Source organism: Epithele typhae, assembly GCF_022376455.1.
Source record: "Epithele typhae strain CBS 203.58 chromosome Unknown BXZ73scaffold_103, whole genome shotgun sequence".
In the NCBI taxonomy this organism is placed as follows: Eukaryota; Fungi; Basidiomycota; class Agaricomycetes; order Polyporales; family Epitheliaceae; genus Epithele; species Epithele typhae.
In genome coordinates this window covers 48,027-62,262 of record NW_025954294.1, presented here as the reverse complement: position 1 = coordinate 62,262, position 14,236 = coordinate 48,027, and the positions used below count along the sequence as shown (strand labels likewise).

Genomic DNA, 14,236 nt, shown 5'->3' with positions numbered 1-14,236 from the left:
GACATGTTCTTCAAAGCTACTTCTGTCGCTGTCTACCTTGCGCTTAGCCTCGCGTGGGCCACACCCACCACACAAGTATCCTCCTCCTCCTCTTCCTCCACGACCCCCGTCTTCTTCCCCAACTCCGAGCACGTACCAAGCACAGGCCTCCCGTACCGCCTACAGCTCCTCGCGCTCCTGCGCGACTTCACGCGCTTCCTCGAACAGCGGAACTTCGCGGCGGTCGACGCGCAGGGGGGCTCCGCCGCCGGGCGCCATGGCGCGGCCGGTGGGCTCGTGAACGGCCTCGCCGCGCTCGTGGCGGAAGACCCGGGCCTCGTCGAGCCCGCGCTCCCCGACGCGCTCATCGAGGGCGCGCAGCTCGGCTTGCTAAAAGTCACAGCGGAGGAGCGCGAGGCGCTCATGAGGATCCGCGCGGCATGCGCGGGGCCGCCAGGGCGAGGGTCGACCCTCGGTTCGCCCACCAGGGGCTCGCTGCAGGGTGGGTTCGTGGCGCCCGCACCGGAAGAGATCGCGCGCACGGAGTCACCGGAGGCGATGGATGGTTTGGCAGAGGACGGGCGGATGCGGACGACGGAAACCCTGAAGAGTGCGCACTTTCAGGAAATGGGCCCAGATGTTGGCCGGGCAAAGGATCGGGATGTTTCGAAGAACGTTTGGTGAACAGTGCTAGTGATGGCCTACGGCTAGTTATGTACCGAGTCCTACCTCTGTGCATTGTGCAAATTGTCTATGCATACCTAAATCTATTCTATAAAGAAGGGAGCGGTGGTGTTAGTAAGCCGCGTACGTCGCTTACAGCGATACGCGAAGTTAGCGAAGTTGCCGAAATAAGCGACTCTAACCGAGGTTTTGCCATGTGGCTTCCACGTGCGCCGGGCGGGTGGCCGAGCTGGCGAGGCCGCCCCAGGTCGGGACTGTCTTTCGGCCGAGTTTACGAGGTCGATGCGCGGGGCGATGAGACCGACCAATATTTTGTTATTGATTTTCGTGCAGGAGCGCGAGTGGGGCCAGGGGCAATCCCGTAGTGGGCCACAGTGCGTAGCGCCCTCGCGTACGACCGCGCGACGTGTAGCGCGAGTCCGAGCGCACAGCCGCGACTACCGCGCACGCGCGACGATATCTCCGCGTGCACTGCAGACTCCCCCGCACGAGCCTAGCAAGGTGGGGCAATAGCATGATTTTGTATTGTGGAATTCATGGCATCTGCACGCGGTACAAGGGTATGTCCTACGTTCACGTCCTAACAGATATTTGGACATGAGCCCTCGCGCGCGAGCACAATGCTCACGGGTACTGTGCAATGCGCGCACGGTGCTCACGGCGGTGCGCTCGGACTCGCGCTACACGTCGTGCGGTCGTGCGCGAGGGTGCTACGCGCTGTGGCCCCTCCAAAACTAAAAACGACCCCACTCGCGCGTAACAACGGCCTATCGATGTTTTGGGCCAGCCATACAAGGCCGACCCCTCGCGACACTTCTCGCGTGCGGGCGCGCAAACGCCAGCGCGTGCGTATGCGTTAGAGCGTGACTGTTCGGGTACATGCCCCGCAGAACTGACTATATAAAACCTCACTATCCAACGGGGTAATTACCTCTCTCGCATCCAACGGGATCCTTCAAATCCACACCACCAACACACACGAGTGCATGTCGATAAAAGCTCTGCACGCCCTTTGCAGCACATGCTTCATTTTTTGCTATCACTGTAAGTATTATTTATAATATTCTCAAATACGTGCCCAGCGTCGTGTCTCGAGGGCCGAAGGCCCGTGCGCGCCGTGGCAACGCCACGGGTAAGAACTAGTCGAAAGACAGCGACGGCTGGAATTGCTGCACGACTCGCCGAGTCCCGCGCTCGTGTCGTCTAGCCGCGCTCTCATGTCTCTGCTTATGTCTACGTATGTCACGGGCGACGGAGGTCCTTACGACCTCACTTTAAGAATGCCTCCTGAGGTATGTGCGTAGGCCTCTCCGTGGCTCTTGGGTCGCTGGTGCGGCGGGGAAGCCAACATGCGCCTTCGTTGCATGATGTAGTCTGTGCAATCCATAGTGTTCGCTCCAACTTCATAATGCGTGGTACCGTCAACAAGTGACCTAAGGACTCACTAGTACCGATGTAGTGGGGACAAGAGCCAGGGTGGCGGGCTGGAGGTGTGCATCAGCGGGTTTTGTCAAATATTGTGCTTAAGTTGGAAAACACAAGGTCGCGGCGAATAGCGCTCGCACATGGCTCATCCCATTTCGGCGCCCGCCAACGCAACGTTGCGCTCGACATCCACCTCCCGCAGGCCTCCTCGCCAGAGTCGCATCCCACCATGTCCGCACCATCCACAACCGGCCCCAGGATGACGCACCCTCTCCCGCTGAGCTCCACCCTACACGACCTCGCTCTGCTCCGCGCGTCGGACCTCGACCTCGGCACGCTTCTCCCCTCTCCCACCACGACAGACGAGTCTACGGCGCCGGACGAGGTGGAAGCGAGCGCCGCGCGGTCGCGAGAGTTCGCGAAAGAGGCCCGAGCCGCGCTAAAGCTGGCGAACACGGACGCGGCGGAGCGGGAGGGTGCGCGCGTCGACGGGATACGGGCGCGGTTGGAGGATGCCTTGGAGGGCGTGGATGGCAAAGACCTGTAGGCGTTGGGGCGGTCGCGGAATGCGTCGTTAACGGACGTCATATGCCGTATGTACCATTGTCCGTCGCCGGCCTGCAGTCGAAAGACGTACGGAGCGACGTCATGCCCAGTTGGAGTCACCCCTTTCCATACTGCATATAAGCTCCCCGACCTCCTCTTTCATCCAATCGACCCCACCCCCTTTCCAAACACTCTCCCCAACACACCCATTGTTTCCCCACTATCACAATGTCCGGACACGATCGTACGCGTATGCCCTCTCTAGTCTCGTGACCGTGTCTGACCCGTTCTTCAGAGACCCGTGTTGCCGCCGGCCTCAAAGCTGCCATCCATAACCCCAACGTCTCTGAGGAGGCCAAAGAGCGCGCGCAGGAACGTCTTGAGACGATGGGCGCCGCCCATGTCCACCCATCGTCTCACCCCGTCGGCACCGTCGACACCACCGGCCACGAGGCCAACCGCGTCATCGGTGGATACAAGGCCGCCCTTCACAGTGCGTATACATTGCATGTCCGCCCGCGGGCACTCGCTCACATTTAGCCCAGACCCGCACACGAGTGAGGAGGCCAAGCGCCACGCCAAGGAGATCCTCGAGGCGGATGGCTACACCGTCGAGACCCCCGAGGGCGTGTCGGAGACGGAACACCAGATGCGCGTGAATGCGGGTTACAAGGCCGCGCTGCACAGTACGTTTGCTTTGTTGTGCGACTCTGCGGTGCGAGCTGACCGTCCTCGTAGACCCGAATGTGTCAGAGCAGGCAAAGGTTCACGCGCGCGAATACCTACGTGAACACAACGCGCTCTGAGTCTGCGATCAGGACGTTGTCGGTCCCTTCCGCGTAATGGTGTATGAGTAGTTAGTGCGAACGCAACTGTTCTTGCTCTTCTGTTGTGTCATGTTCATTGTGTTGACTCTCCTGCCGATCTTAAGGAACATTCCTTGGCGCTCCATGCATTGAAGATTCCAGTTGATCTGCAGTAGATGATGATCCCTGCGTTGCGCAGGCAAACCCGCTTTGTCCTGTCAACGTCCTAGTGGCGCTTTAAAGTGCTCCCTCACACGCCGGGGCGACCATTTTTCTGGGAGCTTTTCTGGGAGCTGTTTATAAGGTTTAAAATCCACGTGCAGCCAGAAAAAGTATTTCTATGGGTTTCTATGGGCGAGAGAAAACCTTACTTGTCTTTCTCTCGGCTTTAATGTGGCACTAGAAAGTGGTCGCCCCGGCGTGTCACTGGACGGGGCTTCTAGTGTGCTCTGGCGCTCCTTCACGCAGTGCACGTTCATCGAGGCCAAGGGCGACGTCGTCTTCTTCTTCAAGAACCAGCGCGGCGTGTGGGTGTGCGGACGCCGCCAACCAAAGAGAAGTAGGTGGACGTGCTCGCCATCGCTGTGCTGACTGGGTGATGCATGGTTGGGTATCGTTTGCTCGCTCGTCTCGCTTTCAACAATCTCCCCCGCTCCGCTTGTTACAAAAGTCTTGTTGTGTGTCACTTGTTATACAGATACCGCTCTCTTTGTAATCTACAGCATCCTTCTTGTACTGAACATCCCTGTACTACTGATATGTTGGCGTCATTTTGGCAGACGTGAAAAAGAGGCGCGGGTGGGCATAGCGCCAGCGCTTGTGCACATCAGGCGCTTAGGCGGTGCTCAACGCTGTCTTCTTCTCAACCACGTCCCTCAAGAGCTCAAGAGCTCAATCAACAGGTCATCTTCAACCTTTTTACCGATCGCTATTTTGGTATTTAACGGTATTTCATTGTTAGGGCTCCCATGTGCGCCGTAGACATCAGACCTGCGGAGGTCTTGTTTGCTGGCAGACGATCGATGGAAGCAAAATAACAACCTCAATGCGTTGCATGGGCTGCTGGGCGTGCTTCTGGAAGATAAGTGCACGGATCAACGTTCAAGTGCTCAAAAATGACGACGTCGGATTTATCCACCGCTCACGACTAGGACGCCCACACCAAACAACCCTTGTTTGGCCACACTTCTGAACTCCGCCGCCCAGATTCCAAGCGTTTCGCTGACACGTTGCTCACGGAGAACAGCACTTTGCATGCATAGGCATGTTTCCGAAAGATACGTGCGCGGGCCAGCGTTCAGGTGCTCGAGAATGACGACACCAGATTTGCCTACCGCTCACAACCAAGGACGCCCACACCAAACCCTTGTTTGGCAACACCTCTGAACTCCGCCGTCCAGCCGGGGCCTGACGCGAGCACCCCAAATCATTTTTGAGTGCCGTTCTCTCGGATTCCTGCTCCCCTGCTTGGGCTCTGCGACCAACCCGCGACACACGACGGCCTGCGATGCCCCCTGGTCGCCATGATCTTTCTCCGAGTCTTCTCGCGCTCGGTGAGTAGGCCCTTCTGTCGGGGCTCGGCTGAGGACTTCTGGTGATTAAAATCAAATTTCCAGGAACTGCTGGGAGATCCGAGAGCAACTTCCCGCCCGAGAAGCACCTGGTCCTGCTTGGGCGCGGAGACGTGCAGGAGGCGATTGGCCAAGGCGATACTCGGGACCCCAGTATCGCGGGCCTCGACACGGCCTTTTGCCAGCCGAGTGCGCGGCCTTGTGCTCTGCGCGGGCCTGGCGTGATGCGGCCGCCGCTCGGGATTTGCGGTGGGGTCCGCCGGGCGAGGATAAAAGCCCTCCTCCCCTGCGCTCTCTCTCCTCAGAACCCCCACCACCCCACCACCTCGACGATGCTCTCCCCCACGGCGCACCCCAGCCCATGCGGCACACCATCGGCTCCTAGCTAGCCTCCACTCAACCCACTCCCTCGCCATCTGTCCGCCTCAACGGCGGCGACGGCAACACGCTCACCTCCAGGCAATGCTGTGAGCTATTCCTTCACCCACACGCACCGCCATTCATGCTGACCACTCTCTAGGACCGATGATGCATGGAGCAGGTCGGTTCCCATGTCACTCTCCTCGCCCGGCACCGAGGCTCTGGCGTCGCTCGCGCGTCGCCATCCTCACCGCCGAATGGGCAGGCGAGAGACACCGTGCAGCGGCTTCGTACCGCACCGCACGGGGAGCCCGAGACCTACACCGACTTCGCGGCCCCAGTTGCCTGAAGGCAGAGCCTGAGCGCGGCACCCCGGACCACCCCCGTCGTCGACGATACTCACGAGCCGCGCGCGACGCACTTCAAGCTTGCCTGTGATATGTGCGTGTTTCTCTCATTCTCTCCGCCGACGTCGACGCTGACTTGAGCACAGCAGCTGTGTCTTCAACGACACAAACACATTATTGTGAGTGGCTCGCCTTCCATCGGTTCGAATGCGATCTGACTTCGACCGTTGAACAGTCACTCGGAATTTGAAGACCATATGTATGAATAGGCTCAGTGAGGGCGCGGTTGATCGCTTCCCGCTGTCCAATCCAGCGGCGAAAGTAGGGTATGATCCCGCGCCGGGCGGTACGCACGAACCCGATGAATACCGCTCCGCGATGCTTAGCGGAAAGATTCGGTTCCGGGAAAGTTGTGCGTGCCGCCCTCAGGTTTCGAGCCGTCTTTCTTTTCTCGCGATTGCTACCGCTCTCCTTACCCTCTCCATGCTCATACATACGAGGACGGCGATCGTCAGGCGGCGCGTACGACCCGATGAACGCCACTCCGTGGGTTTCGCGGAATGTTTTCATGGCTCCGGGACACTCGTACGCGCCGGCCCCAGCTCGGCCCGTCCTTGTTTTCTCTCCCTATCTCCCACTGCACTCGTCGCTCTCATCTCTATGCTTATGGATACCTATGTTTCGGACGACGGAGGTCCTTACGACCTCCGTTCAAATTTCTTTCCCGAGGTAATGGCGCAGGCCTCTCCGTGGCCCTCGGGACTAGTACCCGCCGCGCGAGCGGCGGGGAAGCTAACATGCGTCATCCATGTATTATGTAGTCTCTCTCACCAATGCTGTTCCCCCCAATTCGGTGTAGAGGATGAACCTGGTGCGACACTATCTACGACTGGTATGTGCGCGCTGCGCGGGTCACCAATCTTTGCTCCGGGGGCTCGGCCAGCACCAACATATTTGGAGTTGACAAGAGACACACGAAGCGCGTGGTTGGAAGCTTACACGCGATTGTGCTCTGGTAGCCAAAGGGCACATGGCCAGAAAGCAATTCAGAGGAGGGATGGGTGCTTGCAAAAGGATGTGCTTAGTCAGGCAGATCTCGCGCGTATATCGAGGCACGGACGTCACCGCCAACTCTGACTGCGCTTCCATCGTCCCCGCGCGAAGCTCCCACCCAACATGCTCCCTTGCCCCCTCTGCCTCTCCTCGCTCCCCCACCAGCTCCCGACCACATAGCCATCGACCTCTCGAGCATGCACCTCCTCATTCTCGGCGGCACGGGCCCGAGCGGCATCCAGCTCATCGAGCAAGCCCTCGCCCGCCACCACACCGTCGTCGTCTACGCCCGCTCGCCCGACAAGCTCCCCTCCCACATCACCGCCTCTCCCTCCGTCACCGTCGTCGTCGGCGGGCTCGCCGACAAGGACAAGCTCACCGCCGCGCTCGACGGCGTCCACGCCGTCCTCTCCGCGCTCGGCCCCGCGGTCAAGAACGGGCCCTTCCACCCGGGCAACACCCCGCTCGCGAACGGGTACGAGCTCCTGCTCGCGTGCATGAAGGCGCGGGACGTCAAGCGGCTGATCGCGCTCGGCACGGCGAGCATGGCGGACGAGCACGACAAGTTCAGCTTCGAGTTCTCGGTGCTCGTCACCGGCGTCGCCGTCTTCGCGCACAACGCGTACAAGGACGTCGTCCAGATCGGCAAGAACGTGCGCGCGGCGGACCTGGACGTGATGTGGACGCTGGCGCGCGTGCCGCTGTTGACGGAGAAGGAGTCGAAGGAGTACCTGGCGGGCTACGTGGGCGACGGGAAGACGAAGACGCGGCTGTCGCGCGCGGCGTTTGGCGCGTTCGTGATGGATGAACTGGAGCAAAACCAGTGGTGCAGGAAGGCACCGTTGTTGTCGTCGCCGTGAAGGATCATGAAAGGTATGTGCCATTGCTGATGTGGCCAATATTCTTGTCCAACTCTATCCCCAGGTCGCATGTACTGTATGTTCAGGGACATTTGTTTCGTGGATTTTCTGTAGGAAGACGTTGTCTGCAAGTTCTGTGCGCCAAAATGACATGAAATGCATGAACGAGTACCATCCTCCAGGCTCTCATTGCTGTGGCTGTCAACAACCTCGCCAACGACTGCCATGCCCTTAGGACGGACAAGTACTGCACGCGACTCGATTGTCCAGGGTGATGTTGGCGCTGGACACTGGGATGTAAGACAGAAGGACAGACGTCTGAGAAAATTGCCCGTATCTTCTTGTAAGAGTACCATCGTCGCTGTTCTAGTCTCCCCTTACGCCGCGAGCTCGCCTTCCGCCCTCAACTTCGTTCACTCCTCCCATGGCAAGCGTCACATCACCCCTTAGGCAAGTGGTATTAGCACCAGCCTTGCGCGACGCTGTGGCTCGCCACCACCATCAGCGACCTGCTTCTCCCCCATGTTGGAGCGTTCGCCGGCCACCACGGCGGGCCTCGAAACAGTGACATTCGACTCAGCCTGCGCCGCCCATCGTGCGCTTTTTTGCATTGAGATCGCGCAAGGTCCTCGAAAACCCGACGCCGCCGCGACCGTCTCTCGCCCAGTCCGTGGACCGACTTCCGGACGAGTCTCGGCGCGAGCGGCGGCGTTCTCAGTCCACCCTCGCCTCCACCGCCTGCGTTTGGCGGGATGGTTGCGAGGTGGCTTTTGTTTTTGCGGATGGATCCGGTGGGACATGTACATGGTTCGGCCGGGCTGAGTGGAGAACCTGTTGCTGCACTGGCCGGGGCTTCTGTACATGCAGCGCCCCATGTGCAGGAAGGCGTAGGTGCTGAAGACTCGAGTATGATGTGCTCTCCAGAAGCGTTAATCATGACGCAGATATCGGGACTATATGTGGTGCTATGTATGCGCTTGATCAGACATGCTTGTAGAAAATATTTGTACCATGGAGCCGCGACATATCCGCTGGGCGGAAAATCGAGGCATACGGATATGTCGCGGCATAAGACATGCGCGGTTTAGCGTGCTCTTCGAGGCTCCGAGACGGGAAAAAAATGGTTTCCCCCAGTCAGACAACGAAGTTGACATGCTCCGACTCATCGCTGGCGAGCAGTGGCAAATATTACACATCGGCTCCCGGGCCGGGAATCACCCACTGACGTGACCCAAATCACCATATGTGACGGTTCGTGTCAGAGCATGCTACCGCCACTCGGCTCAGCGCGCGATTTGTCGACGCGACCCACGACAGTCTGGCATATATATGTCGCGGGTACATGTCTTGCACCATGAGTGTAGAACGTGCTCAGCGAGCTCCTTGGGTTCGTGTTCGATGGGTTCGCTTTGCTCGGGGGTCCCGGAGATCGCCCACGCGCACACAAAAAGGATCCAGCCGCAGGAAACGGATATCTGCTTGGTATACGTACGTAGATCCCCTAGGGGCGCACCGCGGCAGGCGCGCTGCCCGTCGCCTGTAGCGGCATCGGGGCGTGCAGCGCGCCGCAGCGCCACAGTGGGTATTACCAGAGACGGAGAGCCCGATGCGGAGAAAGAGGGAGAGGCCGGCGCGGTATGTGGGGCAGAAACGAGCGCGGGAATGAATACAGGTGTTGGGGGGAATGCGATGGTAACCTTGTGTTATGTGTGTGCTGATGCGGATGAGAGTTATGCGTATGCGGGGCCGACGAATATAGAAGGGATAGAGGGGGGTTGCGCGCAGCAGAATAGGTACAGAACGGGCGGCGACGCGGGTGGAGGAATATACGGGCGGCGGGCCTAAGCGATTAGGATTAGGTGCCGAGCCGGGCAGCAGACCGTTGGCCCAATATGCACAGATGCGGGGCCGAGGCCGGTATATCAGTATGCAATGCGGGAATAGTCGGGGCACGCGGAAGATGCGAATCGCGAATGGGGAGTGGAAGGTGAGCGCGGGGAAGGCGAAGTCAAAGAGGGAAAAGGGGCGTGGGCCGCGGGCCCGAGGGGAAGGTGCGAGTCGAGAGACAGAGAGGCGAGCAACGAAAGTCTATGGCGGTGAGGCGAAGAGGCCGGGTGGGGAACATGTACAGCGAAGACAACGGGCAGAGCGAGGATGCAAGAAGCGACAGGCGACGACGAGGGGAGGCGACGAGTGGGTGGAGAGCGGATATTTTGCTTGGTGTGGATGCATGCGAGCGGAGAGCGGAGGGAGAGACGCAGCCGACGCGTAGCGGCACTACGGCGATGAGTTGTGCGCGTTCTGCGGTAGAACCGCTAAACTTCTCCGCTTGATCATCCGGGAGATGTCCTTCGCTCTCGCCACCCAACTCGATGGTGGTGGCTTCTTGTCGTCCTTCACCGGCGAGGGTGTCGTCGGAGCCGCCTGCGTCGCGATGCCCGGCGGTGGATTCGGCATGCTAATTGTTGACCGCCTTGACCGCGTGCCCTCCTTTGCTGCATCCGCGTATACAAACGCGGTGACGGGCGTCCTTGGCATGTCGTCGGAGCCGTTGAGCATCCCCTCCTCTTCTGCGTCGTGGTGCGCCTCGACCGTCGCCTCCTCGACCGAGACCCCGATCATGAGTCCGTTGGGCTGCGTGAGGATGTCTCGCGAGCGCGTTTTGGCGCGCGACAGCCGTCGCGCGATCGTGCGTCCGACCGCCTTGCCGAGCGACATTCGACCCGCGATGGTCTCCATCTGCGTGACCTGCTCCTCGTCGTGCTCCTGTGCGTGCGGTGGCTCCGACTCGGAGGCGAAAGAGTCCGCGCTGCCCGCGTACCTCTGCGCCTGGTAGAAGGCGCCGGTCGAGCCGGCGTTGATTATGAGCGAGTTCTTGCGCGACGGCAGGTTGCTCGCGGTCTCGAATGTGCCTGGTGGCACTTCAGGATTCTGCGGGGAGAAACCGGAGATTAGAGACTTGTGATCCGCGCCACCTGAGAGGGGCGCTAGTGCTTTGTCGCAGGCGTGCCTGGAAGTGCTGTGCCCGAGGAAAAGAGAGGCCAGGTACGCCGGAGAGCCCATTGATGGGCGCAGCAGGCCCTCCGTCCAGCACATTACCGTGATGCCCGGTCCAGGCAAACCCCGCCAATGGGGGCGCGGCACATGAAGAAAGAGGAAAAGAGGGTGTGCGCTCGAAGATGGTCGAGTAAATAGGGCGCCTGAGCAGATGAGGCAATGGAGGCGGGCAGTCCCCACAGCCAAGGCGACGCGCTACAGCGCGCCCGCACCGAGTTCGCGCACATCTCATACGACCGTATGCGCCCCCCTGAGATCGAAGACGCGAATAGAGACGGGGAAACGCGCTGTATGCACGGCGAGACGAGCAGCTGGGATCACAAAGTGACGCAACTGACCTGGCCGAATCTCGAGACGGATATGCTCCCCCTCCGACGGTCTCTCTCCCGCGTTGCGTCCTTCTCTCTGGGGACGGAAATGGTGACGGGGCCCGGGGAGGACAGGTTGGATGAGGGCTGTGGTGACGAGCTGGAGGCGGTGGTGGGTCGCGAGAGCTCGTCGTCGAGCTGCTGCTTGTATGCGCGCATCTCGCTCTCTTTCTCGACCTTGGTGAATATCTGGGGCGGGAACTGTTGAGCGGTGTGCGCGAGAGAGGTATGAGGGGTGGGAGACGCACCTGCTCGATGAAGTCGGAGCGTTGGTCGAGAATGTGGGCGTCGAGCGGGGGAAGAGCCTCGGCGATGGGGGAGAGCTCGAGCTCGGCCTTCTCTTCGACGATGGCGAGGCCCGGCGAGGGCGAGCGGGGGCGGGGGGCGCGCGCGGGGGCGAGTTCGGGGAGGGCGAGAGACATGGAGGGCGGACGCGGTCGGTGGACGGGCGTGAGAGGGCATGGGGGGATATAAGAGGTTGATTGATGTTCTCGAAGCGGGCGAAGCAGCATCAACGGAAGGCGGTCTGACCGCCCTGTCCCGGTAACGCGCCCGCGGTTCGTGTGCGCCGCCGACGCGTGTGCCGCCGACGCGCGCGTCCCCGCCGCACGCCGCAGACACCGTCGCTGGGAATGAGGAGCGAGCATGGTGTCTGCACCGAGCCCCGATGCGACCGAGCGGGAGCGAGAGCGAGCCTAGGGCTACCGACGAGGCGAGCGGACGGCGCGCTCGGTCCCATAAGTAAACCGAGGCCCTCCTGTCACGCCAGCCCCGAACGGGGGTCGTCACTCCGGCCCCCGCCGCCGTTCGCCGCCACCTCCACCGAGATCGGCGCCAAAACAGCGCCCATACTTACGCCCACCGCGGTCTGCACCCCAGTTCGAACCGCAGCCGCGTGCCGGTGGTCTGGCATCGCCCATGTGCTTGGAGAGCACTCGGCGCACTCCCTCCAAAGTCATGCAGCCAACCCTGCGATCGAGCCTTGTACTTTCTCGTCCACCCCACCGCAAGTTTCTTGGATTTCTACTCCTTCTAGCTCTCGTGCCCTCTGCTGATGTAGAACTCAAGCGCAAATATGGGGTGAGAGATGGTCCCTCGCTTCAGTGTTCTATCATCAATTCTAGCGAGATGTAACCCTGCCATATATCGCGTACTATACTGCTTTCGTACGCAATATAAACCATCAGAATCACAACTACTCTAAGTTAGCGTACTCTGCTTTCTCACGAATACAATAACAAGCTATAGCCTTTTATTAATGTTCTCTTTAGCCGTCGGCGCTTACGCCACGCGTTACTCCAACGTCATCGCTCTGCAGCTCATCGACTGCAACATCTCCCCACTCTCGCCACGATGAGCTGGATTGCCTACCTCCCCCACGTCATATACTCTACTGCTCTTATCTCCATCAGCATGCACCACCTCTCTGCCCGACATTCCGCCGAATCCGACCGTTCGCACGTCGCCGCCCAGCTCTCCCTCCTCACCGACCTTCGTGACCGCCTGCGCGATCCGGGCAACGACTCCGTGTCGGACGCCGAGGCGGACAAGATCCTTCGTCTCGCCCAGTCCCACGACGTCTTCAAACGCGCACAACCGACAGCCGGGATGGGCGCGGGCTTGGGCGCGGAGGCGGACGAGCTGACGTCGCAGATGCAGGCCGGCGAGCGCGTCGGCTGGCGCGAGGTCATATTCGGTCGGCGGACGGACATGGCGCGGACGGAGGAGCTGGACAGGCGCGATCTCGAGCGGGGTGCGTCCTTTTTGCCCTATCGTGCTGCGTGCCTGTGCGCACTGTGGACGGTGGGTGGGTGTGCGGTGGGAGCTAACGGTTACTCTCGCTCGCAGTGCGCACGGAGATCGAGCGCAGCGAATCGAGCGGGCGGTAGCGCACCTCCGCCGATCTGGCGCGGCCGCACCCGACATCCTCCGCCTGTGGCGCGGGGCACGCACGAAACCGTCGGTGTGCAGTCATCCCATCCCCGCACAGGAGCACACACCGAACACGCACTCGGGAGCATGTCGGGATTCGGCTTCCTCGGCTACGGTGCCCAGCATTCAACGCGAATCGGGTGTTTAAACTTTCAGACTTCGGGCGATTGGAGGCAGCCGCGATCGAGGGGGACCGCACGGGACGCGGGTGCGCTCTCTGCAAATGCGCGGTGGGCACTGGCGAGTGTACCCGCCAGCCGTGTATGTCACGTTTGTCCGTGTCTATTTGGACTTCACGCTATAACGATGTCACTCGCCCATGCGCCTCCAGATCTGTAATGAGGATACTTGCATGCGGACGAGCGAGCCGCGAGCTCATCTGTCTCAAATCATCTGCGCCGTTCAGGCCCCATCTCCGTCCCGTGCTCGTTGCCAGCAAGACGGATGTCAATCATCCACAGGCACAATCGCTCAAACCTAGGCTCAAGCTTCAAAACTCGACCACTTTCAACCCCCAGGGAGTCCGAGACTCCAGGACCTGGCGCCCTAAATATCTCCCTCCTCCGGACTGAGAGCACGACATCAACGCATCACTTCGACCTCCAATCTGTCCATCACCACCAGAATCCTTCGCGAACCGCACACCGCCGCCGTCAGCTCAGCACCCTCCCAGCCTGCTCCGGCCGGGGAGCCCGCGCCGAAGCCCGCGCGGCGAACGGCGAAGCGTTCCGCGGTCCTGCTCAAGTAACCGCCAACTCTAAACTCGTTCCGGCGCGGGTTCTCTTCCTTGGGACTTCGGGCTTCCCCTCCATCGCTCCGTGCGACTTGAGATGCGGATTCGAGGGTGCGAGAAGCGTCGGCGCCGCGCGCCGCGCACACGCGGGCGGCCGAGGTCGTCCCAGGCTCGCCGCGTGCTCCTGGGGTCGCCCGTGGGCGGGCAAGGACTCAGGAGTGTGGGCGCGTGCGAGCGTGGGGGGCTGTGAGGAGTAGGATGGAGGGGGGCGCGGCGGACCGCGCGGCAGGGCGCATGTGGCGTGGCAGTGACGGCAGTGCACTATGTTATACATAACCGGCCGTATGTACCGTGCTGGGGGTGCGCAGTTGCGATCTCGACCGAGTTCAACGACGCCAGGGGACCGTGCGGGTCCAGGCAGACGTTTCGAAACGGCGGGAATAACGAGGTTCAGGCCTGAGGCCTTCAGGGCCGCCGGAGTCAATGCAGTCGACTGCGCGGACGAGGAGTGCGAC

The 14,236-nt window shown here is 60.8% G+C and overlaps 6 protein-coding genes across 6 annotated transcripts; 5 read left to right on the top strand and 1 right to left on the bottom strand.

The window, feature by feature from the left end:
* Positions 1-3: 3 nt before the first annotated feature.
* On the top strand, positions 4-663 carry BXZ73DRAFT_82139 (uncharacterized protein; the record flags this gene model as incomplete). Its single annotated transcript, XM_048023653.1, has 1 exon — positions 4-663. The coding sequence occupies one exon, from the start codon at positions 4-6 to the stop codon at positions 661-663; it is 660 nt and encodes a 219-aa protein (XP_047871987.1).
* A 1,654-nt stretch (positions 664-2,317) lies between these two features.
* BXZ73DRAFT_107219 (uncharacterized protein) lies at positions 2,318-2,635 on the top strand (the record flags this gene model as incomplete). Its single annotated transcript, XM_048016865.1, has 1 exon — positions 2,318-2,635. The coding sequence occupies one exon, from the start codon at positions 2,318-2,320 to the stop codon at positions 2,633-2,635; it is 318 nt and encodes a 105-aa protein (XP_047871986.1).
* Positions 2,636-2,862: 227 nt separating this feature from the next.
* Positions 2,863-3,440, top strand: BXZ73DRAFT_107218 (Conidiation protein 6-domain-containing protein; the record flags this gene model as incomplete). The annotated part of the gene is made up of 4 exons (XM_048016864.1): positions 2,863-2,878; positions 2,930-3,127; positions 3,180-3,320; positions 3,373-3,440. The coding sequence occupies 4 exons, from the start codon at positions 2,863-2,865 to the stop codon at positions 3,438-3,440; spliced, it is 423 nt and encodes a 140-aa protein (XP_047871985.1).
* A 3,528-nt stretch (positions 3,441-6,968) lies between these two features.
* On the top strand, positions 6,969-7,631 carry BXZ73DRAFT_55884 (NAD-P-binding protein; the record flags this gene model as incomplete). The annotated part of the gene is made up of 1 exon (XM_048021415.1): positions 6,969-7,631. The coding sequence occupies one exon, from the start codon at positions 6,969-6,971 to the stop codon at positions 7,629-7,631; it is 663 nt and encodes a 220-aa protein (XP_047871984.1).
* Positions 7,632-9,908: 2,277 nt separating this feature from the next.
* On the bottom strand, positions 9,909-11,478 carry BXZ73DRAFT_55864 (uncharacterized protein; the record flags this gene model as incomplete). The annotated part of the gene is made up of 3 exons (XM_048021408.1): positions 9,909-10,562; positions 11,027-11,245; positions 11,305-11,478. 3 exons carry the CDS (start codon positions 11,476-11,478, stop codon positions 9,909-9,911), a joined length of 1,047 nt encoding a protein of 348 aa, XP_047871983.1.
* Positions 11,479-12,409: 931 nt separating this feature from the next.
* BXZ73DRAFT_107215 (uncharacterized protein) lies at positions 12,410-12,945 on the top strand (the record flags this gene model as incomplete). The annotated part of the gene is made up of 2 exons (XM_048016863.1): positions 12,410-12,809; positions 12,905-12,945. 2 exons carry the CDS (start codon positions 12,410-12,412, stop codon positions 12,943-12,945), a joined length of 441 nt encoding a protein of 146 aa, XP_047871982.1.
* Between the last annotated feature and the right edge of the window lie 1,291 nt (positions 12,946-14,236).